At 52.5% G+C, this 25751-nt stretch overlaps 1 protein-coding gene across 7 annotated transcripts in view; it reads left to right on the top strand.

The window, feature by feature from the left end:
- The window catches only part of LOC120880122 (transformation/transcription domain associated protein), a 90157-nt gene that overhangs the window by 25556 nt on the left and 38850 nt on the right, over nucleotides 1-25751 (top strand). For 4 of the 7 annotated variants that reach the window (XM_040263283.1, XM_040263291.1, XM_040263310.1 and 1 more), the window contains exons 21-39: nucleotides 1292-1492; nucleotides 3888-4039; nucleotides 4472-4671; nucleotides 5930-6147; nucleotides 6248-6445; nucleotides 7251-7511; nucleotides 7991-8152; nucleotides 9675-9771; nucleotides 11075-11196; nucleotides 11518-11688; nucleotides 13086-13154; nucleotides 17285-17404; nucleotides 17640-17759; nucleotides 18110-18274; nucleotides 18371-18552; nucleotides 18702-18900; nucleotides 19333-19461; nucleotides 23066-23332; nucleotides 24478-24684. In XM_040263283.1, the coding sequence (XP_040119217.1) occupies nucleotides 1292-1492; nucleotides 3888-4039; nucleotides 4472-4671; nucleotides 5930-6147; nucleotides 6248-6445; nucleotides 7251-7511; nucleotides 7991-8152; nucleotides 9675-9771; nucleotides 11075-11196; nucleotides 11518-11688; nucleotides 13086-13154; nucleotides 17285-17404; nucleotides 17640-17759; nucleotides 18110-18274; nucleotides 18371-18552; nucleotides 18702-18900; nucleotides 19333-19461; nucleotides 23066-23332; nucleotides 24478-24684 (3240 nt within the window). Of the gene's footprint in view, nucleotides 1-1291; nucleotides 1493-3887; nucleotides 4040-4471; nucleotides 4672-5929; nucleotides 6148-6247; nucleotides 6446-7250; nucleotides 7512-7990; nucleotides 8153-9674; nucleotides 9772-11074; nucleotides 11197-11517; nucleotides 11689-13085; nucleotides 13155-15487; nucleotides 15542-15670; nucleotides 15692-17284; nucleotides 17405-17639; nucleotides 17760-18109; nucleotides 18275-18370; nucleotides 18553-18701; nucleotides 18901-19332; nucleotides 19462-23065; nucleotides 23333-24477; nucleotides 24685-25751 lie in introns of all 7 variants that reach the window. The other 3 variants (XM_040263261.1, XM_040263301.1, XM_040263275.1) reach the window with 2 other exon arrangements.

Below are 25751 nucleotides of genomic sequence, written 5' to 3'. Positions count from 1 at the left end.
TGCTCACCCACCCCTTTAGCAGAGAGTGTTGGGCCCCAGGTCGGGGTCCGAGTGCCAGCTTCTGTGATGGGCATGCAGTCCCTCCTGAGATGCAGGGTCTCTGGACAGTGGACATGAGACAGTGACCCGCACGCACGTCTCAGGCTCCATCTAGAAAGGAGAAGATGGCCTAGGGGCCGGGTGGGAGCCGCCAAGGCCAGTCATGTGGAGGCCTGGCCAACAAGCAGGACTGTTGGTTCTGGAAGGCCGACCGTGGGCCCGACCTGAGCCTGGGTGAGCACCGCGTGGGGAGAGGAGGCAGGGCTGGGCTCGGGGCCTGCTTCCCTTCTGTGAGCAGAGCTGGAGCGCTGGCAGAGGCCCGTCAGCCCGCTGAGTCCCTGTGCAAGGGTGGGAGACTGGACCCCCGTTCCCAGGCTGCCTCTTCCCAGGGAGGTGAGCAGACGGCCCTCTCCCTTGGTGCTCGGGCTTCGGGTGGGCCGACAGGAACATAAGAGAAACTGGAATTTTGCTTACGGAAGAGTTCAAAGATTTTATGTTGGTAATCACTAGACGCTAATACCTGGCCTTGTTACAGAGGATGTGTCAGAAAACAGATTTAAATAGTGAGCTGTGGCCGTTTTCAGGATTTATGATGAGGTCAGTGAAAAAGTTGGGGAAATGGCAGAGTTTTTTGAAACAGTCGAGGGCCTCTCTGTTCTTTATACTAACTGTGAGTACGAGGTACCCAGTAACTCGTTTTTCTTGTAATGCTGGTCCCTTTACAATCCCAGTTTATAAGTTATAAAACCTAGTAGCAGTAAAAACCTGAGGACACTCCATCTAATCCAGGGTTAAGGACTTTACCGGCAAATGTGTTTCCTGTCTGCTCCCCCAGACCGTGGTGTGTATCCATCCAAGCGGTGTGTTGTTCGTTCTCTTGCCTTTGAGCTCTACGCTGTTGACGACTCGCTACCATTTGTGTTCCAAGAACACGGAAGAACGCTTGTGTGTGTGTTTTCTGTAAAGGCATTCAGTTTCTCGGAAGGACACACCCAAGACTAACACGGGTCCCCCAGGCAGAGAGCTGTGTGTTGGGGGCCGAGGGGCATGTCGTCCGCCAGAGCTTTCGGGGAGGGGCGTCCTCGCCACGTCGTCCCCCAGAGCTTTTGGGGAGGGGCGTCCTCGCCGTGTCATCCCCCAGAGCTTTCGGGGAGGGGCGTCCTCGCCTCGTTGTCCCCCAGAGCTTGTGAGTTGGGCTGGGGCCATGGGCACAAGTTGGCTCGGAGGCTGACAGGCGCGCGCTGGCTTGCAGGCCCTGTGGCGCACCCTGCGTAACCCCGCGGACAGCATCTCGCACGTGGCCTACCGTGTCCTCGGGAAGTTCGGCGGCAGCAACAGGAAGATGCTCAAGGAGTCCCAGAAGCTGCTCTACGTCGTGACCGAAGTTCAGGGCCCCAGCGTCACCGTGGAGTTTTCTGACTGTAAAGCGTCCCTTCAGCTCCCTATGGAGAAGGTAACTGCGCTCGTCTCTGGGAGCGTCTTAAAAAAGAGGCTGCAGGTTCTGCTTTAAGACGTTTAATTTCTGTTCAGAAACATGCAAATAGAACCAGTCCCTCTGGGCGGGAGTTTCTTAACCTAAAGAGCAGCAAGGCTTGCTGGGGCCCAGCTCGGCTGGCGAGGGTTTCCGTGACGCCAGGAGGCCAGTGGTGGGGGCGCTGCCCCCGAGGACCTGCGCCCTGGGCAGGGCTGTCCTTCCTGATGGGCGGGGGGTGCCGCCCCGCCCGCCTCACCCTTGCCCTTCGTCCACTCTGATGCCCAGCGGGTGTCTCATCAAGGGTGGTGTAGGACCAGGCTGATCGTGTCCCTGCCTCGCCCCTCGCCCCTCGCCCCTCCCGGGCTTCTGCTTTCCTCCCGGGCTCCCTCCAGGGGCGGCTCTGTCAAAACCAGCAGACAGCGCCCAGCGTGTTGTAGTCCCTCAGCTGCTTCTGCCTGACCCTTCCTGAGATCTGGCCCCTCACCTCACTGACCCCTCTGGGCCTCCCACACTCAAGGTCGTACTTGTTACGGTCCCGTGTAGTCGCATCTGACTTGCCCTTTTTATTATAGAATCCGCCCTTGCTGCCTGCATTGCTGCTTTTGATACCTCATCGTTTCAGGCTACTTACGCAGCTGTTACCATAGCGAGCATTTTGGGGAAGGGTTTTACTGCACCCTTCGGCGTGTGTCCAAGTGACGGCCGCTTCAGTGAGCCGCACGCCAGCTGGACGCTGAGCTCCATGCAGGCCTGGGCCTGGCTGTGCCCTGTGGCCGGAACCACTCAGCCCTGCCTGAGCGTGGGCTCGCCTCACCCTGTCCTGTGTATTAGAACTCCACTGTCCGTGTGGGAAGTGGACACAGCAGGAGTGTTTGTGCTTTTTTTTTTTGAGCCAGACATTGCTGACCGTTTGTGAGGAAGGGTGCCCTCTGGGTAGCGTCTCTCTGGAGCCGTTTCTGGGGTCTTCTCTCCGTCCACCTGTCCCCCACCCAGCCTCTCCCCAGCCTTCTCAAGCACACGCATTATCGCTCCCCTCACCCAGCCCTGCCCCACAGACGTGTTGCCCTTTTTAATCTCAGCTCCTCATTTCAACCTTTATTGAAGCACTTACCAAATAAACACTAGTTTCCTTGTAAGAAAATACAACTACAATCCTGTCTTTACCTTGAAAGTTACCACACTGAGCACTCTGTGAATCCAGCCAGTTCACGTCTTAGGTAATTTCCTTAAGTTAGGATTCTGTTTGCTTTAGCCCTGTCAGTGCAGGGTTGGCATTAGAATGCAAGCTGTGACTTTCACTTGATTTCTGCATAGACTGAGCAGAGCAAGAAGATCCTTTTAGAAGTTTTTCCCCCAAGCAGCTAAAGCAGGGAAGAAACCGGATAGTGAAGACACGCCTCCCTGGTCCTTCCAGGGATTCCATGCTGCTCCTGGGACCCTTCCCAGCGGGTGGCACATGGGGGCATGTGCAGAAGCTGGCAGGGAAGGGCCAGGCCCAGCGCTGTGGGTTTACATGACAGCAGTTGCTTTTGGCATAAGACAGCCCTTTCTTCGGTGGGGAGGGGATGGTGATTGGCTTGGAGGTTATGCTGATCCTCTGAGTTCCCTCTCCAGGCTCTGCAGAGAGGGGTGAGGTAGGGAGAGGCCTGCGTCTGGAGGGCAGGCCCCATCCCGTCAGCCCCTCTCTGGCTCCTCACACTGGAGGAAACTTCAGTACAGATTAGGCCTTTGATTTCTAAGGACATGGCAACCCACTCCAGTGTTCTTGCCTGGAGAATCCCAGGGACGGGGGAGCCTGGTGGGCTGCCGTCTATGGGGTTGCACAGAGTCGGACACGAATGACGCAACTTAGCAGTAGCAGCAGCAGTAAGTACCTTTAACATTAGCACCTGAGCCGTTAACGACTTGAAGTGTTTTTGTGTGTAATCCTGCCTTCCCTGCCTTCTGGTCCACCTACAGGCTAGGATAAGACAGGTATGAAGCTGGGTAGGTTTTCTGAAAAAATGAAGTAAACCCTTTTGGAAGAAATTAGTTAAACCTTAACTGAGACGACTCAGGTTCTAGTTTAATCCAGCAAATCTGCCACAGGAGTCCTGAGCTCACTTAATTTCTGTAATTTCCCATCGGCTGTTGAAGCACAAAATCAGTAAACCCCGCTTCACATTTCAGTTTGAGCCGCATCCGTTGCCTCCTCTGGAGGCATTTGGTGAAATGTTTCATTAGGTGAAACCTGCTCGCCTGTCTGCAGACCCACTGCTGTCTTTAAGGGTAGACGTGCATCGAGCTGCTTCTGAGTGCTGCTCGTGCCTCCAGCAAAGGCTTTTCAGAATCACGATTCCAGCACAAACCCAGTTGCTCTGCTGCTTCGCCACAGGCCATTGAAACGGCTCTAGACTGCCTGAAGAGCGCCAACACCGAGCCCTACTACCGCAGGCAGGCGTGGGAAGTGATCAAGTGCTTCCTGGTGGCGATGATGAGTCTGGAGGACAACAAGCACGCGCTCTACCAGCTCCTGGCCCACCCCAAGTATGCTCTGCGTGGGGACGGGGCATGGGCCTTGTTTCCAAGCTTTAGGAGTGGGGGTGCCTCCCGATCTCTCAGTGTCGGGAGTGTGTTCCGTCACGTCAGGAAAAGGACACGCTGTCTGTCCAGCCCTGCTTCTCTTTTAGAGAAAATGGAAAGATCGTGGGTGCTTGAGGGTTAGTCTCTCTCAGCCGCTGAATGTGCTCCCGTTCTGTGGTGTCCCATGCTCACATTAGGGGACAGCACGTTTGGTGTCTCTTGACCCATTGGCTGAAGACATGCATTGTGAAACTTGTCACGTTAGATTCCATGTGTTGCTGAAATTAAAGCAGAGAAGTCATTCAGGCCCGTGCAGCTGCACATAAGTCCTTTGTGATAGGATCGTCAGCTCTGGACTCGAGTGTGGTGACAGTGAATTTAATTGTTGTCACACAGCTTTACAGAAAAGACCATCCCCAACGTCATCATATCACATCGCTACAAAGCACAGGACACCCCAGCCCGGAAGACGTTCGAGCAAGCCCTGACCGGGGCGTTCATGTCTGCGGTCATTAAAGATCTGCGGCCCAGCGCCCTGCCCTTCGTGGCCAGCTTGATCCGCCACTACACGATGGTGGCGGTCGCCCAGCAGTGCGGTGAGTGACCCCAGACCAGCCGGGTTGAGGCCTTCAGGGACATCGTGTTTCACAGAAGCTGAGTTTGGCTAATTGGTTTTGGAATGTTGTTTGCTGGTTGTTCACTCGTTCCATTGACACAGAGAGTTGGTGTTCAGCAGTAGGCGCTGTATTCACTTGAAAATTGTCACCTGGTTTTAGGTATAAAATATTAACATGGTGGGTTTAACATTGTGGCCCTTTGTTTTTCGTTTAGGGGGCTGAGTATTTTTGGACCCTCTGCGTGTAGAGGGGTGACTGTGTGTGGTCCTGCCCCCTGCTGGCCCCCTGTCCCCGGTGGTGTTTGCCAGGCCCAGCCTCCATCACCGCTCGCCCGGGTCCCCCAGCTCCTCAGTCTGCTCCTGGACCCTCATCCATGCCTTTCCCCTGCCTGGCCACTCCCCACCTCTGCTCCAGGCGATCCCGGGCTCTGGGTGCCAAAGGACCTATTCTGTTAGTGTTTTCAATCCATTGCAGACTGGTGGTTTTGTAAAAGACAGTGGAGATGTCACGGCACCACCCGCTGCTGTTCTGAACACTCAGCCTCAGTTTTGCAGCTGCTCCCAGACCGGCGCCGGTCGTGGGCATGACCTCTTGAGTAGCACTTTGTGTCCTCGAGACCTCTCACCCTTGTGGACAAGCAGTTTTCTCCCAACACTGCAGAACACAGAACTCCTCCCCTTTTTAAACTCTTCCTGTCTGAACAGTCAGCGCCGTACAGTTGGACACTTAGCTTGTCTCCCAGTGTTTGCGGCAGACCCGAACGCGTCTCAGTCACTCCCACCTCGCCTCGGGCCGGTGACTGCCAGGCGTGAGTTGTCAGTGGCTGCCAGACTCTCCTGTGCGGATTGGGTTTCGAAGCTGGGTGCTCTTGCTTTTTCCTCTTGTGTGTCAGGAATGTCCAAAGCCTAACCCACGGTCACTCCCACGTTGCGCCTCTTGGCCTGGGTAATGAGTTTTCTCAACGAAGAGACCTGATTACGGTTCTCACTTCTAACAAGTCTGTCTTTGAGCTGTGATTGAGAAAATCTGAAAGTTAACACTGTGTGATGGAGTCAGTTACATTATACCTACGTAGTTTGTAAATAATTGTGGTTTAACAGAAGTTGGTCAGGTACCAGGGTTGGCTTTTATCAAATTTCTAATCTCCAGGGCAATGGGTAGTTTTGCAGTTGGAGGGACGAGTGTGTCTGTGGCACTAAGCCCAGCTTTCCCACCTGCTGCCCGCTTCTCCTCCCAGGCCCCTTCCTGCTCCCTTGCTACCAGGTGGGCAGCCAGCCCAGCACCGCCATGTTCCACAGTGAGGAGAACGGCTCCAAAGGGATGGACCCCCTGGTCCTCATCGACGCCATCGCCATCTGCATGGCGTACGAGGAGAAGGAGCTCTGCAAGATTGGGGAGGTGGCCCTCGCTGTGATCTTCGACGTGGCGAGCATCATCCTGGGCTCGAAGGAGCGGGTGAGCAGTGCAGTCTACGTGGGGCTGTCTGTGCCCGCGGGCGGCCCCTCTCCGAGTCTCGGGACCTGGGGGCACAGCGAGCGGTGCGCGTCTCTTCCAGGCATGCCAGCTGCCCCTTTTCTCCTACATCGTGGAGCGCCTGTGCGCCTGCTGCTACGAGCAGGCCTGGTACGCGAAGCTGGGCGGCGTGGTGTCCATCAAGTTCCTCATGGAGCGCCTGCCCCTCACCTGGGTGCTGCAGAACCAGCAGACCTTCCTCAAAGCGCTGCTCTTCGTCATGATGGACCTGACGGGCGAGGTAGGCGGGGAGGGCGCCGCAGGCCGGGGGGTGGCCCCAGACCCCACCACACGGGCGCAGGACGGTCGTCCGCCTGGGCAGCAGTGAGTTTCGGGCAGTTCTGCAAGCACGCTCTCCGGGAAGCTTCGATTTCGCTGCTGCTGTTGTTCCGTCACTAAGCCATGTCTGACTCTCTGTGACCCCCATGGACTGCAGCAGGCCAGGCCTCCCTGTCCTCGACCATCTCGTGGAGTTTGCTCAGATTCACGCCCGTTGAGTTGGTGTTGCTAGCTAACCATTTCATCCTCTGATCTCACTACAGCATTGTAAATGAAAGGACAGATCACAGCCCTCAGGTTCTCTTTCTCTGAGACTCTAAATATGGGTCAGTTTTGATAACAGTCACTGGCCAAAGGACTTTACACAGTGTTCCGTGAAGGGAAAACTACTTCTTAGTCCTGCCACAGATGAAACAGTACACGTGCTGCAGAAGTTCCTGTAGGAGCTGCGTTCTTTATGAACCTTTGTATGGATGTAGCACAAACAAGTAGAAGATGGTGGGCATCGCCTGCTTAAATCTGTTTGGTAAACACAAGGATCAAGTCTAGATCCATATTTTCTTCCTGAATGACAAACGATCTCTAAGCCAGCAGGGTTAGCTATGGGAGTACCTTGAAGACAACACGAAGCAGTCTTGACACCTTAGCTGGTGTGTGAGGGGCGTAGGCCCCAGCGACAGTGTTTGGGGCGGGCGGGCAGGCATGCAGACGTGGGTGCTGTGGGCGTCAGCGCCCGTCTTTGGTGCTGAGGGGTCCCTGGCCTGCAGGTTTCCAACGGGGCAGTCGCCATGGCCAAGACCACCCTGGAGCAGCTTCTGATGAGGTGCGCGACGCCCCTCAAGGACGAGGAGAGGGTGGAGGAGATCGTGGCGGCCCAGGAGAAGTCCTTCCACCACGTGACCCACGACCTGGTTCGGGAGGTCACGTCCCCGAACTCCACCGTGAGGAAGCAGGCCATGCACTCGCTGCAGGTGCTGGCCCAGGTCACCGGGAAGAGCGTGACCGTGCTCATGGAGCCGCACAAGGAGGTGAGGCCTCGGCCCCCGGCGGGCCCTCCGCAGGCCTTTTCTCCCTTCAGGTTTGAGTGCTGATGATTCGGAATCTGGCGCTTTGTGTCCCGTGAGCTAAGTGCTGTGACACGTGCGTGTTCTGCCCTCGGGCTGGCAGACGGCAGCGTGCTTATGTTAACGTCTCTTTCAGTGACTGTCAAGGGTAGGGGCTGGTTTTTGGGCCTGATGAGCACAACCTGGTCTCATCCTTGTTTTGGTCTTTGCTGTTGTAAGAGTGGCTGCTCTGGACCCCGAGGAGTGGAATGTGTCTGAGTGCATCTCTCCACGACCCAGCATCGGCATTTGAAGCAGCTCCTCCCTTTCCTAACTGAGGGCTGTCTGGGATAACTTGATCTCAATTACGGTTTTCAGGTTGCTAACTGGCTTGGGATCTTGCGCTGAGGTGTTTGCTTTTTAAGGGGCGGCAGTCAGGGGTGCCTCCTCCATGTCTCCCCCAGGTCCTCCAGGACATGGTCCCCCCGAAGAAGCACCTGCTGCGACACCAGCCCGCCAACGCCCAGATCGGGCTGATGGAGGGGAACACGTTCTGCACCACGCTGCAGCCCCGGCTCTTCACCATGGACCTCAACGTGGTGGAGCACAAAGTGTTCTACACTGAGGTAGGGGCGAAGGCGGGCCAGGCAGCGTCCAGCGGAGGCGGGGCCCTGCCTGCAGGGAGCTGGCTATCTCCTGGGGCTGGGGAGGAGGCAGGTGTGTGTCTGAGATGGCCAGTGAGGTGGGGGGTTGCTGAGTCCTTGGAGCTCTCTTAGCCTTCACGGGGAGCCTTGCCCTTCAGGACTGTGAAGTGCATTTCAGAGCCGAGACTGTACCTCCTCCTCTATCACTCATGTCAGCAGGCTCCTCGTTTATTAAGTTTATCAGACTTGAGTGTGCCATGCCCTGTTAAGACCTCACTTAACGTGAGCGCCCTTACCTGGCTCTGGCAGTACCACATGAAGTACAGAGCCTGAGCACTCTCTTTCTGAAGGTGCCGGACCTGAGCCTTAGGGTTTGTTAAGCACCCGGAGCCCCAGAGCAGGCTAGCTGGAGAGCTTAGGCTGGAGCCACCGCAGCTGTATTAGAACCTGGCCTCTCATCACTGCACTGCCCCGCTGGGCTCTCATTTTGTTTGGTGGACTTGACTTGCCCCTTGACCCCAAGATAACAGGCGGTGGAAGGTGGCCCCTTCCACGTGCTTGTCACTGTCTGTCTTACAGTGCGGCATAGAACGAGACAGTGCAAGACGGGACCACAACTGCAGATGCAGCCACGTCAGAGACATCAGCTTAGACTCGATAGTGGGCCGTGCATTAGCCCAATTTGAAATGGTTTCAAGATGTGACTTATTCTGGAGGCATTGTCAGACTAAACTGAGCTAGAAGTCATAAGGAAGCAAATTCTTCCTTGTCCACACCAAGTCTGAATTTCCACCTATGAAAAACTTGTCTCTTGATTTGTTAAGTCCCTTGTTTTTACTTGGACATGAGGTCATTGATTGTGTGTTCTAGCTTTTAGTTATTTTTTTTATACCTTGGTTATAGCCCTTATGTAAGTTGTCCAGGATGTCAGTAGAAGGGGAGAGTAGTAATAGAGCGCCATATGTAGTATTTTAGGCGGTAGATATATAAACGTGTCCTGGTTTGGTGAAATGTCTGCAAGACTAGCTGCTGGAGTGTCTGCATTATATAGTATTTCCAACAGAATACTTCCTTCTTAGGCTTCTGTGTGCTTGAAAAGAAAGAAAAAGTATTACTGCTCAAACGCTTGAATACAGCATGTTTATTTCTTGGGCCTTGGCCCACACGGCATTGGGAAACAGCTCCGAACAAGGCATTGTCTCTCCACTGTGGAATTTGCATTTAGAGAGAGTGATCCCTCTGCGTAAAGAAAAAGCATGATGAAAAAAAAAAGAAAAAGCATGATGGTATCAGAGCTGATGAGAGGGCCAAAGAATTTATTTCACAGAGGTTGACTGAGTTTTGCTTTAGAATAAGGAAGCCCAGTGACATTGTGATACTTAACTGCTTTAGGATTTGGGTTTGGTTTGTTAACCGTGTCGTGTGTGGCTGATGGTCGCGTCCTCTTACTTGCAAGGTCTTCACAGTGCGAGCAGGCCGAATTACGTCAATCTGTCTCTTGCAGCTCCTGAACTTGTGCGAGGCTGAAGATTCGGCTTTAACAAAGCTGCCCTGTTACAAAAGCCTTCCGTCGCTTGTCCCCTTACGGATTGCAGCCTTAAGTAAGTTCAAGTAAATCTGAAACAGGTTAGTGGGCACAGAAGTGGAGGGGGCCCAATGGCCTTTTTTTGGTTGTCTGATTTTTCTGACTCTCTGTGGCCTCTAAGGGGGAATAAAAAAAAGTTGTTGGTGTATTTATCAGGCTGCATAATGAGATGTCATTGGACTGTATAGATTTCTAGGATTTAAGTAATTATTCTACTCTCTAATAAACTGGATTTCACCGTGTTGTAAACTCCTTGCAGCTCTCTTATGGGAACTGAACATTCTCTAAGGTGTGTCTCTAATTTCCTGGTTTAAGAGTGTTGCCACACCATTCACATCTTGCCGGTTTCATCTGAATCAAAGTACTTAGATCTTTTTAGACTTTTTAATGATTTAGGAGCATTTGAGACTCCTGCTGTCTCTGGGCTTTCATTAAGAATGTCAGTCTTCGTTGTTTAGCACAAGAATTGTACATAATTTAGGAAAATACACTACTTGCCTTCATACTTAAGAAACAGTCATTTCTTCCTTTTTGATAAATACCTAGTGGTTAACTTTGCCTCTTGTTGACTTTTACACACTTAATGACTTGATGAAATATTGCCAGAATCCTCCTTGAATTAGAGGTAGAGGAGCTGAGAGGCAGAACTTGAGGATGGAGCCCAAGACACGGCAGGCCAGAGTGAGGGGGGGCGCAGGGGGTCTTCTCACCCCTCCTGTTGGGGCTCCTCTCCTTGGGGCACCCCTCACACGTTTCACACGAGCTAGAACATTACTGCTTAACTAACCTGTAACATACAGGCTCAAGTTACGTTCTCTGTCCTGAGAATGTTTGCATTTCAAAGCCTTTGACCCCCCCCTGCAGATTGGGGCGCAGATAATGGGGAGACACTGAGCTGCGTGTCCATCTCCTCCGTCGCCAGAGCCCGCAGCTCCGCCCTCAGTGTTAGCCCAGTGCACGTGCCCACGGGTCTGCCGTGCCCTCGCCTGCGACGACATCTTGGGGGCAGGGTATCGCTGGGGACCCCTTCACCCTTGTTTTCACATTGTTTTTCTTTTCACTCCTCCATCTATCTGGACAGTAAGGTTGATCGTGGGCTTTCTGGCAGGCTGTTACCTTCTTAGATGATAGCCACCCATAGATAATAGTGGCCCTGTGAGTAGAAGGCCACGCGTTCTTTTGTCTTGCATGAAGCCAGGTTATTAGGAAAGAAGTTTAGTGACCCACGTGTCTGTTGGTTGGTAAAGCCTTTAGACGAGGATGTTGCTGTACGCTTTTCAGCTGAATGATGAAAATCGTGTTGATTTCTCTCCCTAAAGATGCACTTGCGGCCTGCAATTATCTTCCTCAGTCCAGAGAGAAGATCATTGCTGCGCTCTTCAAAGCCCTGAATTCAACCAATAGCGAGCTCCAGGAGGCCGGAGAAGCCTGCATGAGAAAGGTGAGTGGGGCTGGGTGAGTGGGAGGTCCACACTGAGCTCGTCCTGCTGACCTCGTCTGTATCTCAGGAGTCTGCCTGTGGGTCATCCCTCCCCGGAGTGTAATAGCGTCTCTTCCTATTCCATAGCCATCCTGAACCCTTGAAAAATTAAACAGGAATGCCCAGTCCTCCTCATTTCCTCATAAACTTGTGGGATATATTTGGTTAATACTGTGTTTTCCCAAGCAAAGCAGAAACTTGCTGCTGGACTTGACTGTGAGTTCTGGTTAGTATGAGCTGTACTCCGGTATCTTTTCCCCCCTGACCTTTCTCTGTTAATAGTTTTTAGAAGGCGCTACCATAGAAGTGGACCAGATCCACACTCACATGCGCCCGCTTTTGATGATGCTGGGCGACTATCGGAGCCTGACGCTCAACGTCGTCAATCGTCTGACCTCGGTGACCAGGCTCTTCCCAAACTCCTTCAATGATAAATTTTGTGATCAGATGATGGTAAGCCCGACGTGTATGATGAACCTGAAAGGGTAAACTTTTTTAAAAAGTGAATTACACACTTAAATGACTTACAACTCCGAAGATGTGGAGGGTGTGCTGTGAACAGCCTCCCTCCCATCCCCGCCCTCCAGCCTCCCAGCTCCTCTTCCGGGAGACAGCCAGCGGGAACAGTCTCCCGTGTGTCCTTCTAGAGGCGGTTCCCGCTTGTCATGGGACATACGTCTCTTCAGTTACTTCCCGCACAGGGAAGTGGGATCCATCCGTCCTTTCTTTTTATATTTGCCGTCCCGTCATTCAGATGGGTATGTGAAGCGCCTCTTCATCCTTGTCTTACGGCCACGTAGTGTTTCATGGCGGGGACGTGCCAGACTCTCCCGCATCTTTCCCTGCTGGTGACCATCTGCATTGTTCCCAGTCTTTGGCCTTTGTCAACAGTGATGCAGTGAAGAACTTGTAAGGGCTTTAGAAATCCTTTTGAGTTTTTACAGTTAGCAAGGAAATAGCTATGCAAATAAAAGATCTGTTTGAAGAGTATTTAAACCTGAGGAGTAAACAGATGAAGGAGTTTCAGCTATTAACTTCATTTTGCATTCTGTAAATATTTATAAATAATTTGTTAACTTTACGATTTTGCAGTACGTTACTGCAAACATGCATGTTTTTTAATGCAGCTTCTAAGCTTCACATGCTGGTTTCTTTGTGTCTGTAGATACCAAAGAAATGACCCTTGGCCCAAATACCTAACTGGGAATTGATTGCTCCTAAAATTTTTAAGTGATGCCCTAATAGTAGAGTGTAATGTAAGTGAATTCTCCAAATTGCAAGGCCCCTTCCCTTTAAGCTTCCATATATGATACAGATATGTACCTACTGGTCTACACACATACGACCTGGAATGCTCTTCCCTCTGCCTCCAGCCTGGCCGCCTCTGCGGGGCCCTCCTCTAGCTGGTTCCCGCTCCTGTCGCGTGGCAGATGCCTGAGTTTTACCTCGTTTCCCCTGCTGTACACCGGAGCTCCACAGGCTAGGGGTGCCGTCTGCTTGGTCACGTCTCTGCCCTGATGCCTAGCTTGGCTGCTGGCTCCGGGTAGACTCGAGGGACTGCCACGACACAGAGTAACAGGAATACAGGTCCTCTTTGTTGGAATGCCCGGTTACAGGACATCTCCTGCTGTATCAGGGTAAATCCAGCCTTCCTGTTTATAGAACATGAGCAGACATCAGTTACTCTCATCACTCATTTGGCTGCTCTATTTCATTAATTAGAAACACTGCCGTTCTCATGTTGAGTAGGTTGAGAATTGATCACATATAGGTTTTCACCTATTTTGGAATTGAGATGCTCCCGTTGTCAAGAAGAAAATGCCTAAGGTTGTATTTTTTTTTTTCAACAGCAACATCTGCGAAAGTGGATGGAAGTGGTGGTCCTCACCCACAAAGGGGGCCAGAGGAGTGACGGAAATGTGAGTGACTTGTTTGTTTCCAGGGGCAGCCCCGCTGCCGGGCACTGCCGTTAGTGATGCGAACGCCGGAGCCATGCTCTTAATTAAATCCCGGTCAGAAGTTTAGTTGTGTGTGACTCTAGTCCATGTAACCTGTTACACATGTTTTGTTAGCATTACATTTTCGCTTTTATTTCTCTTATATTGAACGTTCCTTTTTGTGTTTCTTTAAAAAAACCTCCCTTTTGTTCACTTTAACACGATGTTTTTGTTGATGAGAATCCTGGGAAGCTTGACGTGTTAGTCTTTCACTTTTACTAGCTTTTCTTTAAAGTGAATAAAGCGTGCTTTCTGGACGGTTCTTAACAGCTGTCGTTTGCACGGGGTGCAGTGCTCAGCTGTGTCCACTGCTTTCTGCCCTCATTGCCTCATAAGCTGAGCAGAGGTCTTAGGCCTTCATACAGCACCGAGGAGAACGTGATGAAGCATCACGTGAATCCTGGCACGAGTGTTCTCGAGGTCTGAATCCCCCACCCCCATTGTTTGCCCAAAGGCCAGATAGCCCGTACTTCAAAACATAATTTTTTACAGTTTTGAGGGCAAACCACTCTAGTTAAGTCTTTTAAAGGATCCGATATGGGTTGCTAAAGACTTACTTTGTTACAAATGAATGCTTCTTGCTATTTTGACTCTAATCTTATTCACAGATGTTAATACTCTTTTAAAAAAAGTTGATGTCCGTCCTCTCGGTGGGCTGTGTTTCCACAAGCTCCTGTTCTGCCCCGTGGAACTGCAGCAGTACCCCGATGAGGGGTTCCTAAGCTCTGCAGAGGCATCATTAACGTGGTGTTCCGTGCTCCTGTGCCTACCCGTTGGATGCCGTGTTTCATCCCAGCTTGCGTTTTGTTTACTTTGGCTTTATTATGCTTTGTGTTAACCATTCTACGTCAAGGTGTTCTTTTTATGTGAGTCTTGTTTCTTGCTGCTTCTAAACAGCCAACAAGCAAAACTGAACCCAGATTTTAAACTTTCTTTAGGAGTGTTAAGCCATCCATAACCTCTTTGAAGGTTTGTTATTTATGTATAAAGGGGAAAAAACCCCAGGAAATCCTCATGGGGGAGTCGCGGAGTGTGTTTGAAAACCCTAAGCTCTTGGGAGTAGGCACGAGTGCCTCTATACTTCTCTTCCCCAGCTCTCATCTGTTAGGTGTTTTTTCTAAATTTTATATTTGCTTTTTACAGTTAGCTGTTAATACTCTGAAACTCACAGCCAATGTTACAATAAACGTTAAAGCCCTAGCAGGTAGATGAACGACTTCGTTAGATCAAAAAGATCCCACAAACTTTCCCTAAAGCTTCCATGCGATGGGGGCCAGTTACACAAGGGCTGGGGCCATGGGTACTGGGAGTTGGTTAAGCTCCTGCTGAAGCCTGTTGCTCAGCAGTGAGCGTGTCCCTGAGAGCATCTCACTGCTGAGGGAGTCACAGCTCTGCACTCAGGGGCCACGGTGTTTGGGGTCCAAGGCAGAGCAGCTGTGGTTTCTGGCGTCAGCCCAGAGCGAAGCTTCCTTTCTGCTCTTGAACCCTGATGGTTTTCACTGGGTGCTCCACAGATTGAGGAGCAGTTTATTTGGTCGGATTCCCAAATAACATTGCCCAGCTGAGAAACTGTAACTGACGATGTGCTAAAAGTTGAATAAAAATCATCATTCCCCATGGCATCTTTACCCCTGATGATCTGAGCTTTGCATTATCACCACATTAGGAAGGTTTGCCTGTTTGGCCTTGAACTTACAGGGGAGAACTCGTGACCACCTGTTACACACACATGTGCAGGCACACAGACAGCTTCACTGCACAAGATAACCCAGATGTCCATCCAGTGGGTGGTGTCAGGGCCTGTGGCTGCTTCTGAGTGTGCAGGCCTGAAACATGCCTAATTGATGGGGATTAAGCCCCAGCTTGAGCGGGGAAAGAAGTTTTTTTTTTTTCTTAAATGTGTTGGCCCTCACATAAAACCTTGAATGACTGATGCTAAACAGAACAGTTTTTTAAAAGGTATTTGCATACAGCACAGTCTTACAGTTTCTCCCCCGGGACCGGAATTCCAAAACTCTTTGTTAAATTTAGGGACGAGCACACTCCCCGTGACACCGCCAGAAGGGCTGTTTTGGCCTCTGAAGGGTGGAGGTGTACGTTTTGCTGTTGCGCATCTGTTCCTGTTGTGTGCTTTCTCGACAGTTGTCTTCACTGTCTTGTTCCCCCCCAATAACCCCGACTGTGTTTTGAGTGTGCGGAAAGTTCTGTGTAAATAACATGAATAGAAAAAAGATGATTTTCCTCCCCATCCTCAGGAGAGCATTTCAGAGTGCGGGAGATGCTCCTTGTCTCCATTCTGTCAGTTTGAGGTGAGAACAACCTATTAACAGTCAGTCTATGACTTGCACTGTGAAGAACAGTGTATATTTCCTTTTCTGTTCTGTTCTGTTTACCTTTGCGTTGCCTTTTTTCATGCTGTGATTTTTGTTTTGGTTCAGCCTGCCGTGGAAGGGGTAGAGGTGAGAACCAGTGGAGGTGCAGGAGGGGCTGTCGTCGTCCTTGGTTTTGCCGTGACTTGTGGTTCTGTGGTGGACGGAGTGTGTCGTGCCTGAGTGCAGTGAGCGTACTTGTCTGTCTGTGGCGGGCCTGTGTCGGTCCCACCGTTGCCATGAACTGTCCGGGGGCCACGCATGTTTCCCGTTAGGACCTTTTTAAGCCGGTTTCTAAGTTCTTCTGTTGTCTACACGCTACAATCGCCACATCTCAATTTCTCTGATGCCCTCGGGTTTTTGCTCTCATACCGTTTGTATGAACTCACACATCTAACAACCGCTTGAGAGGAGATACCGACCGCAAAGAATGCAGGAGGCCTGCTAGAAATTGGGAGGCGTTCCGGTTCCTTCTCGCACACGTCTCACTGAGCAGCTGCCTCACACGGCCCTGCCCGCGCCCATCCCCCATGTGTGTCTGCCGTGCGCAGCGCTCTCGGGTGGGCCCAGCACTGTGGCCTGGGACCGGGGGTGCAGCCCCGCGCTGGCCTCTTCTGTAAAGTGGGGGTGGTAACGCCTGTCGTTCCTGCCGCCCCTCCCGGCGGTAACGCGAAGGCCAGCGGTGGTTCTGTGACAGGGCTTTGAAAACCAACTCCTTGGAGAGGAAAGTGCCATTGTTAGAAGGTTATTCGAACTTGAGGCTCGAACTAACTTATTCTGCCCCCAAACTCAGAAACACTGGAGACGGGCACTCCAGGGGAGGCCGGGGGCGACACTGAGCTGATGCTGCTCGCTTCTGACCGGCCTCACGTTTGGCCTCTCGGCTTCAAGAGGCGTTCTGAGCGCACTCTGTGCTGCCGCCGGGACCCGGTGCCCCTGACTGGCGCTTACCATCCCCAGTTTACCGCAGTGGGGTCTGGGCGCCTGGCGCCCCCACCCGCGAGGGACAGCAGGGCATCTTCCGCCCCCGTGGCCCGAGTGGCGGACCCAAAACTGGGAACTGACGCCGAGAACGCAAAGTCGGGGTGACGGGGATTGGTCACCAAGCAGTCCACTTTTCATGTGATTCCAGGGAGCAGTTTGTCAGCTTTGTTTTCAGGCCTGCTTGACAAATTCTTAGTGCCACAGTCAGTCATTTATTTCCGCTGATAGTTAATTTCCGGGGTAAAGACTTCCCGTATGTTTTGAGGACTTTGTGGCTGAGTTTTAAGGGCAGAAGTCTGTGCCCTAGAACCTGCTGCACCGGGGAGACCCCGTGAGGTCACGGCCATGTGGGGGCCTCTACCGCTCAGGCCATGGGCACGACCCCCTGCCCCCGAGGGGGACTCACCTCGGTGGCCCAAGAGGCCGCACCCAGCGCTGGTCAGTGTGCGTGCAAGCCAACAAGGCACTATCGCCAGGTGCGCGGTCCCCTCCCTCCGCTGGCAGAGCCCAGGGTGGATCGTGTCCTCCGGCCACAGCTGGAAGCTGAGGTTGGTGAGTTGTGGCTTTTTACATGTTAACTCTGCTTCTGTTGGCGAGCCTTGCGAACGTAGTAGAGCCTAGCAGGGTCTGTATGAGGTTGATGCCTCTGGCTGGCGTGATTAATGGGCCTGTTCTCTAATTTCTGGCTTTCTCCATTAGGAGATGAAAATCTGCTCTGCCATCATAAACCTTTTTCACCTGATCCCAGCTGCGCCCCAGACTCTGGTCAAGCCTTTGCTAGAGGTCGTGATGAAAACCGAACGGGCCATGTTGATCGAGGTAAAGGCCAAGCTCGGGCTCGCCTCGTTCTTCCTGCATCGTTGACGGGGAATGTTTTCAGTGTCATGCTTCATCTGGGTTAACCTAGCAGAGGAAGGTGTGGGGTGTTCCTGTTGGCTTGTGGCGCGTGCAGTCCACTCACGAGGGAAGAAGGTGCAGCCAGAGCCACGGGTGGTCGCTGGACCAGAGAGACGGCCAGCCCCTGACGATGCAGGCTTCACCGCGTGTCTTCCAGGCTGGCAGTCCCTTCAGAGAACCTCTGATCAAGTTCCTGACACGCCACCCCTCGCAGACAGTGGAGCTGTTCATGATGGAGGCGACGCTGAACGACCCGCAGTGGAGCCGGATGTTCATGGTGGGAGCCGGGCTGGGACTGGGGTGCTGGTCGACAGTCTGAAATTTGTAGTTGACTGTTGAGGTTTTATTTTTCTCTGATATAATTTGAGCATTAGAAACGTTGTTGTGTCCTGCTGAGAAAAGCTCAGGTCCGGGAATCCTTTGCAGGACTTCGATCATAATGGATAATGAGCTGCTCTAATTATGAAAACCAAGTGTCTAAAAAGCACTTTCTAAAGAGACTGCTTTTGTAGTCTTTTTTTTTTTTTTTTAATTCTACTTCAAGAGATTTAGGAAGAACCTTAGAGTTCATATCATCTAAAGTAGTTTGTGGGATTTGATTAGCTTAAAACAGCTGTTTGTTTCCAGAGTTTCTTAAAACACAAAGATGCCAAACCTCTTCGAGACGTGCTGGCGGCCAACCCCAACCGGTTCATCACGCTGCTGCTGCCCGGCGGCACCCAGACCGCGGTGCGCCCCGGCTCGCCGAGCACCAGCACACTGCGGCTGGACCTGCAGTTCCAGGCCGTCAAGGTAGCGCGGCTCCCCGCCACGCGGCTGGTGCCCCGAACATGCCGTCAGGACACGGGGAGAGCCCCACTGACATCCTCGCCGTCTCCTCTTTGGCAGATCATCAGTATCATCGTTAAAAACGAGGATTCCTGGCTGGCCAGCCAGCACTCCCTGGTGAGCCAGCTGAGACGTGTGTGGGTCAGTGAGACCTTCCAAGAAAGACACCGGAAGGAGAACATGGCGGCCACCAACTGGAAGGAGCCCAAGCTGCTGGCCTACTGTCTGCTGAATTACTGCAAGTGGGTGCACCCGGGTCTGGTGCCCCGTGGGCTCTTGAGCCGTGGGTTGCGGGGCTCCCTGTGTGTGAAGGCACGGCCTGTGGCTCTGAGCAGCTGGAGGGCAGGTCGGATGTCCCCAGCAGTTACGGCCCTCTCATTCGAACACGCAGGAAGAATTACGGAGACATCGAACTGCTGTTCCAGCTGCTCCGGGCCTTCACCGGTCGCTTCCTCTGCAACATGACCTTCCTAAAGGAGTACATGGAGGAGGAGATTCCCCAAAACTACAACATCGCCCAGAAACGGGCCCTGTTTTTTCGCTTTGTGGACTTCAATGACCCCAACTTCGGAGATGAGCTGAAAGCCAAGGTGGGTCCCTCTGTTGCCACAGGAGAATCCACAATGCTTGAGCTCGTTTTCCCGGGAGCCAGGGCACTCTGCCCATGGTCTGTTGTGTCTTTCCTGGCATTGGAAGAGCAGTCTGGGGTGTTTAGGAAGGAAGTTTCATTGTTGAGAAACGTGAGGCAGGTCCAGCTGTGAACCAATGCTGACGAGTGGTGTGTTAGCTCCTTTATTTTTATAAAACAACTTGTTTGAGGTGAGAAGAGTGAGCGAGTCTGCTCTTTGCCTCAAGTTGTTCACCTGCCTTTGCAGTTGCCACCGGCAGGAAAGCCAAGATTGCTAGCTGCACCCTGACTGAGCTCTGCCCGGGTGCTGCAGCATGCCCAAGCGGGCTCTGCCTAGTGAGAGAGAGCGCCTGGCTTTGTTTTCCTTCTCCTTCATTTTAAAATTTCTTTGTAGGTTCTGCAGCATATCTTGAATCCTGCTTTCTTATACAGCTTTGAGAAGGGGGAAGGAGAGCAGCTCCTAGGACCTCCCAATCCAGAAGGCGATAACCCCGAGAGCATCACCAGTGTGTTCATTACCAAGGTGACGTCACGAAGCACGCACAGCGTGGGAGATGTGTGTGTGTGTGAGAGATGCGTTCGTTGAAATAAAGTGACGTCACAAATCACGCACAGCATGGGAGGGGTGTGTGTATGTGTGTGTAAGATGGGTTCATTGCAATAAAGTGACGTCACGAACCACACCAGTGTAGGAGATGAGTGCGTGTGTGTGATGGGTTCATTGACATAAGGTGATGTCACGAACCGCGCACAGCATGGGAAGGGTGTGTGTATGTGAGATGGGTTCATTGCAATAAAGTGACGTCACGAACCACACCAGCGTGGGAGGGGTGTGTGTGTGTGTGTGTGTGAGATGGGTTGTTGAAATAAGGTGATGTCATGAACCACGCACAGCATGGGAAGGGTGTGTGTGTGTGTGTGTGTGTGTGTGTGTGTGTGTGTGATGGATTCTTTGAAATAAGGTTATTTCCCTGCAGCTTTTATTTTTCATGATTGTGTTCATTCTTACTAGTGAACTTATTAAGGCAGCTTCACTGTGGAATCACTTAACTTTGCCACATTAATAGATTTCAGTGGGAAGCAGAATATATCCCATTGAAAATTCATATGTCGCGGTTGTTTGCAGAAATTCCTATTGCTGGTCAGCAGTGTTTTCATGATCTATTTACAAAAGAATCTACTAAAAGCCAGTGAGAATGCGAGACTGGACCCAGGTACCACCGCGACGCTTTGCTGCCGAGTCCATGAAACGCTGCGGCAGTGGAACGTCTGAAATTAACTTGGGTCTCGGCTCGTGCACAGTAGTGTTTTCAGGTTGCATGAGGGAGGCTTTGGGAATCCAGTGTTCGCTTGAGAACTTCCCATGGTGCTCTGGGGTTGGGCTGGTGCACTTCACCAGCGGATGCGCAGTGTGCCTTGAGGTGGTTGGGCCGAGTGTTCGTGCACGGCTGGCGGTCGAATGCTGTGACTCTGGGCCTTCACTCATCATGGGCCTTCACTTCATTCCTTATGCGGCCCGTGAATTACTGCCCTTGGGAAGAAGAGAGTAGGTTCCACACCCCCTGGCCTGGGGTCCAGGTAGAGGGGAGGCTGTTCACAGGACACGTGGCCAGGCTTTCCATAGTCTTTGCAGCTTAAGACAGGCGTCCTTCTGCAGTTTTGACCCTAGCTCCATCCTCCTGGGGGAGTGAGAGCTGAGTCCAAGCAATTGGCATACTGACTGATATGTGCCCCGTGCTGGGCAGCTGTGGGGAGATGGAGACCCAGACTCGGGCCCTGCCGTTGGCTGCCCTCCGTGGGCTGCATCCTGGAGTCAGATGCTGCCAACTTGGCACCAGTGAGGGGTCGGGAGTTCAAGTGTCAATGAGGATCAATGGTGCGGGGCAGGCTGGCCCCCCCGGGGAAGGGCCTCTGTGAAGCCGTAGATCCAAGGGAGGGAGTTGGGGCTAAAGGGCCCCCGATGACAACACAGCTGTTGTGGAAGGCTTCTGGCGCAGGTCTTCTGAGAGGCAGAAGGTTGTGAGGGTTCTCACTGGACCGTGTGACACCATTGAGGCAGGTAGCATTTTCCTCTGTGTATGTTTTATATCCATGAAACACATGTAGGAATTTGTCAGACCCTTGATTGTATGGAAAAGTGTAACTTTTTTTTTTTTTTTAAGAATACAGAATTGGAGAGTAGGTAATATTTTCTAATAATACTAAAAAACAAGTTAATAATTAATGATTGACTAGGAAAAAAAATAACTCAGTTACTTGGAAATTGAGAAACTTGGTCGTGAATCCCCCTTTGTGGGAATGCTCGGACCCCTCTGTCCCCTGTGTTCAGCTTCCTTGCTCCCTCTTCAACACTGAAATAAATTCAGCAAGTTTGTAATATGTACACAATAAAGGAAAATTGATGTGACGTCATTGAGTCCATGCCCGTAAAGCTTAATGTTATGTGTGTAGAGGGTACACGTGTTATGAGTGAGTGTGTGTGTGTGTGCTGAAGCGTAGTTTACCAGCTGACCCTTGAGGAAGTACAGAGGTAGCAGAATATTATGTGTATAGATAGCGTGTGCAAAAGCGTAGATTTGCTTAGTGACCCTTGGGAGGTATGGAGGTAGCAGAGTGTTATGTGTATAGAGGGTATGTGGGCGTGAGTATGTGTTTGAAGACATAGGCCTGTTGAGTGACCCTTGGAGGTTTATGTATAGTGTGCATCTGTTGTATAGTGTGTGTGTGAATGTGTAGACTTGTTGAGTGACCCTGGGATGTACAGAGGTACAGAGTGATACGTGTATAGAGGGTATGTGCATGTGAGTGTGAGTGCGTGTGTAAAAGCGTAGACATGTCAAGTGACCCTTGGGAGGTTTGTGTATGGAGTATGAGTATGCGTATGCGTGCATGTCTGAAGGCGTAGGCTTGTGGAGTGCTCCTGGGAGGTACAGAGGTAGCAGAATGTTACATGTATACAGGGTGTGTGTGCACGTATGAGTGTGTTTGTATGTGTGTGAAGGTGTAGACTTGTGAGTGCCCCTGGGAGGTGTGTGTGTGGAACGTGTGTGCGTGTGTGAAGGTGCAGACTCACGCATGCCCCTGGGAGGTGTGTGTCTAGAGCGTGTGTGCGTGTGTGAAGGCGCAGACTCGTCCGTGCCCCTGGGAGTTGTGTGTGTGGAATGTGTGTGCGTGTGTGAAGGTGCAGACTCGTGCGTCCCCCTGGGAGGTACGTGTCTAGAGCGTGTGTGCGTGTGCGAAGGTGCAGACTCTCACGTGCCCCTGGGAGGTGTGTGTCTAGAGCGTGTGTGTGCGCGCGAAGGTGCAGACTCGCGCGTGCCCCTGGGAGGTGTGTGTCTGGAACGTGTGTGCATGTGTGAAGGTGCAGACTCGCACGTGCCCCTGGGAGGTGTGTGTCTAGAGCGTGTGTGCGTGAAGGTGCAGACTCGCGCGTGCCCCTGGGAGGTGTGTCTAGAGCGTGTGTGCGTGTGCGAAGGTGCAGACTCGCGTGTGCCCCTGGGAGGTGTGTGTCTGGAACGTGTGTGCGTGTGTGAAGGTGCAGACTCGCGCGTGCCCCTGGGAGGTGTGTGTCTAGAGTGTGTGTGTGTGTGCGAAGGTGCAGACTCGCACGTGCCCCTGGGAGGTGTGTGTCTAGAGCGTGTGTGTGTGCGCGCGAAGGTGCAGACTCGCGCGTGCCCCTGGGAGGTGTGTGTGTGGAATGTGTGCGTGTGCGAAGGTGCAGACTCGCGTGTGCCCCTGGGAGGTGTGTGTGTGGAATGTGTGTGCGTGTGTGAAGGTGCAGACTCGCGCGTGCCCCTGGGAGGTATGTGTCTAGAGCGTGTGTGCGTGTGCGAAGGTGCAGACTTGCGCGTGCCCCTGAGAGGTGTCTAGAGCGTGTGTGCGTGTGCGAAGGTGCAGACTTGCGTGTGCCCCTGGGAGGTGTGTGCGTGTGTGAAGGTGCAGACTCGCGCGTGCCCCTGGGAGGTGTGTGTCTGGAACGTGTGTGCATGTGCGAAGGCACAGACTCGCGCTGACCCTGGGAGGTGTGTGTGTGGAACGTGTGTGCGTGTGGGAAGGTGCAGACTCGCGTGTGCCCTGCGCGGCAGGCATAGCAGAGCCAGCAGCGCCCCCTGTGCCCGTGCCCTCAGGTCTTGGAGCCCGAGAAGCAGGCAGACATGCTGGACTCTCTGCGTATCTACCTGCTGCAGTTCGCCACGCTGCTGGTGGAGCACGCGCCCCACCACATCCACGACAACAACAAGAACCGCAACAGCAAGCTGCGCCGCCTCATGACCTTCGCGTGGCCCTGCCTGCTCTCCAAGGCCTGCGTGGACCCCGCCTGCAAGTACAGCGGGCACCTGCTGCTGGCCCACATCATCGCCAAGTTCGCCATCCACAAGAAGATCGTCCTGCAGGTACCGGCAGGGCCCCCGTCCCCCTCACACGCAGGCCTCCTCCCGGGTCATCGTCTTCCCCGGTGCATGTACCGATGCCCCGCTTGCCGTCGTCCTGGGACGGTGAATCCTCGCCCGTGATTTGTTCTCGCCCTTCCTCCCACTCCTGCTGTCTGCTCCTTCCTCTCAGCCTTGCTTTTGAAACAGTACGGTGTCGGCTTCTTCCACCTCCTGCTCCTCTGCCTGTTGCTGAAAGTGTGTCTGTCCAGGTCCCCAGCCCACTCGTTAGCTGTGGACAGATAGCGGGCACTCTGGGGTCCTCGTCTCCCGACCCTGTCCGGGTGGACCATCTCGAGCACGTTCCTGGTGTTGCTCAGTGGGTTTGGGCCTTGTCACGCAGCCTGGGTTTCTCCTGCTTATGAGTTCCGTGACTCTGAGCTCATCCCTGTCTCTGTGTCAGAGTTCACTGTGATCCTGCGCGTGAGCACCTGTCTGTCCCACTGAGCCACTGGTCAGGAGTGGCTCTCATCCTATCCTGTGAGTCACACTCGGTTGTTTCCTCTGACCACGCCCTCCTGGGAACTTCCGTGGGCCAGAGACCCGCCAGGGGCGTCTGTGACACCCTGTCGTTCTCCCAGGCACCTGGGTTCAGCAGGTCCTACTGTTTCCAGCCTGTCCATTATCTGTGTCCCTCGACCAACTGCATGCTGGTCACGCTGGGAAAGCCGGGGCTTGCTCTGTGTGCATGTGTGTGCTTCAGGCGTGTCCAACTCCTTGCAAACCCATGAACTGTAGCCCGCCAGGCTCCTGTCCACGGGGGTTTCCCAAGCAAGAATACTGGAGTGCGTTCCGTTCCTTTCTCCAGGGGATTTTCCTGACCTGGGGATCGAACCCAGGTCTCCCACATTGCAGGCAGATTCTTTACTGTCTGAGCCTAGTCCAGCACAGGCACACACTAGGTGCTCAGGAAACATTAGAGCAGACATCTTCACAGATCAAAACTTAATGAAAGACAAAGTCACCGCTACGTGCTTTCCTAATAAGAGAGCCTCCAGCAATTGTCTAAAGACTGTTTTTGCAGAAATAATGCCTTGTTTCTGAGAGACCATTTTCGTCTCGCTTGTTAAAGCCTCCGTCCTTACGTGAGAATTTCTGTCCTGTCTCAGGTGTTCCACAGTCTTCTCAAGGCGCACGCCATGGAAGCACGCGCCATAGTCCGGCAGGCGATGGCCATTCTGACCCCGGCGGTGCCGGCCCGGATGGAGGACGGGCACCAGATGCTGACCCACTGGACGAGGAAGATCATCGTGGAGGAGGGCCACACGGTCCCACAGCTGGTCCACATCCTGCACCTGATCGTGCAGCACTTCAAGGTGGGGACGTGCTGTGGCTGGGCGCGGAGGCCTCCGAGCAGATGCCGACACGTTCTCAGGCATTTGCTTTGAGGTTTCCCTCGTCTTTCATTTTTCTGCAGTAATGAGGCTGTCATCTTCCCCTGGGCTTCCCTGGTGGCTCAGAGGATAAAGCGTCTGCCTGCAATGCAGGAGACCTGGGTTTGATCCTTGGGTTGGGAAGATCCCCTGGAGAAGGAAATGGCAACCCGCTCCAGTATTCTTGCCTGGAGAATCCCGTGGACAGAGGAGCCTGGCGGGCTACAGTCCACAGGGTCGCATAAGAGTCGGACACGACTGAGCGAGACACTCCCCACTCCTCATCTTTCAGAGAAGATATTTGTCTTCTGTAGATTAGCATGAGTGTGCGTGTGGCCTCACAACATGGAAAGTGCTGTAGTTTACTGGATGTATCCTAGGTACACGCGTCTTTCTATCCAAGACAACATTTTTCTTGTAAGTACACTTGATCTTTGAACAACAAGGGTTTGCGGTGTGTGCATCCACTCACATGCAGACGTTTTTCAATAAATACGTGCTGTAATAATATTATATGATCTGTGGTTAGTTGAATCCGTGGAGGTGGAACCATGGATACAAGGACTGACTAAACGCTACAGTCACGTTTTTGACTTCGTGGAGGGTGGGCACCCCGACCCCTGTGTTGTTCAAGGATCAGCTGTACTCAGTTGCCTGTGAATACAACGAGTTGTTACTTTAAGGTAGGAAGTGGTGTCATTAATTCTTGAAGAGCTCACTGGCATCTCCTTTTCTATAATCAAATCATCTCCTTCTTATATTTATTTGTATGTAGATTATTTTTTATAGATTTTTGGGTGGAGGAGAAATGATTGAAAATTTGTTCTTTCACAGTCAGCTCTTTAGAATTAGGAATTTGCCTCTTGGCGTGGCTAACTTTTATGACATCATCTGAAGTTTAATACATGTGACTAGACTTGCCTACCTAACAAAAATTCATTATTTCAGCATTTTTAAAAATACGGTCCTTAAAAGCTAAAACACGCTTTTATATTGGAACTCAGTGAATG

The sequence above is a fragment of the Oryx dammah genome, unplaced genomic scaffold, assembly GCF_014754425.2.
Source record: "Oryx dammah isolate SB20612 unplaced genomic scaffold, SCBI_Odam_1.1 HiC_scaffold_2, whole genome shotgun sequence".
In the NCBI taxonomy this organism is placed as follows: domain Eukaryota; kingdom Metazoa; phylum Chordata; class Mammalia; order Artiodactyla; family Bovidae; genus Oryx; species Oryx dammah.
The sequence above is the reverse complement of the archived record's forward strand: the minus strand, read 5'-3'. Positions and strand labels throughout refer to the sequence as shown.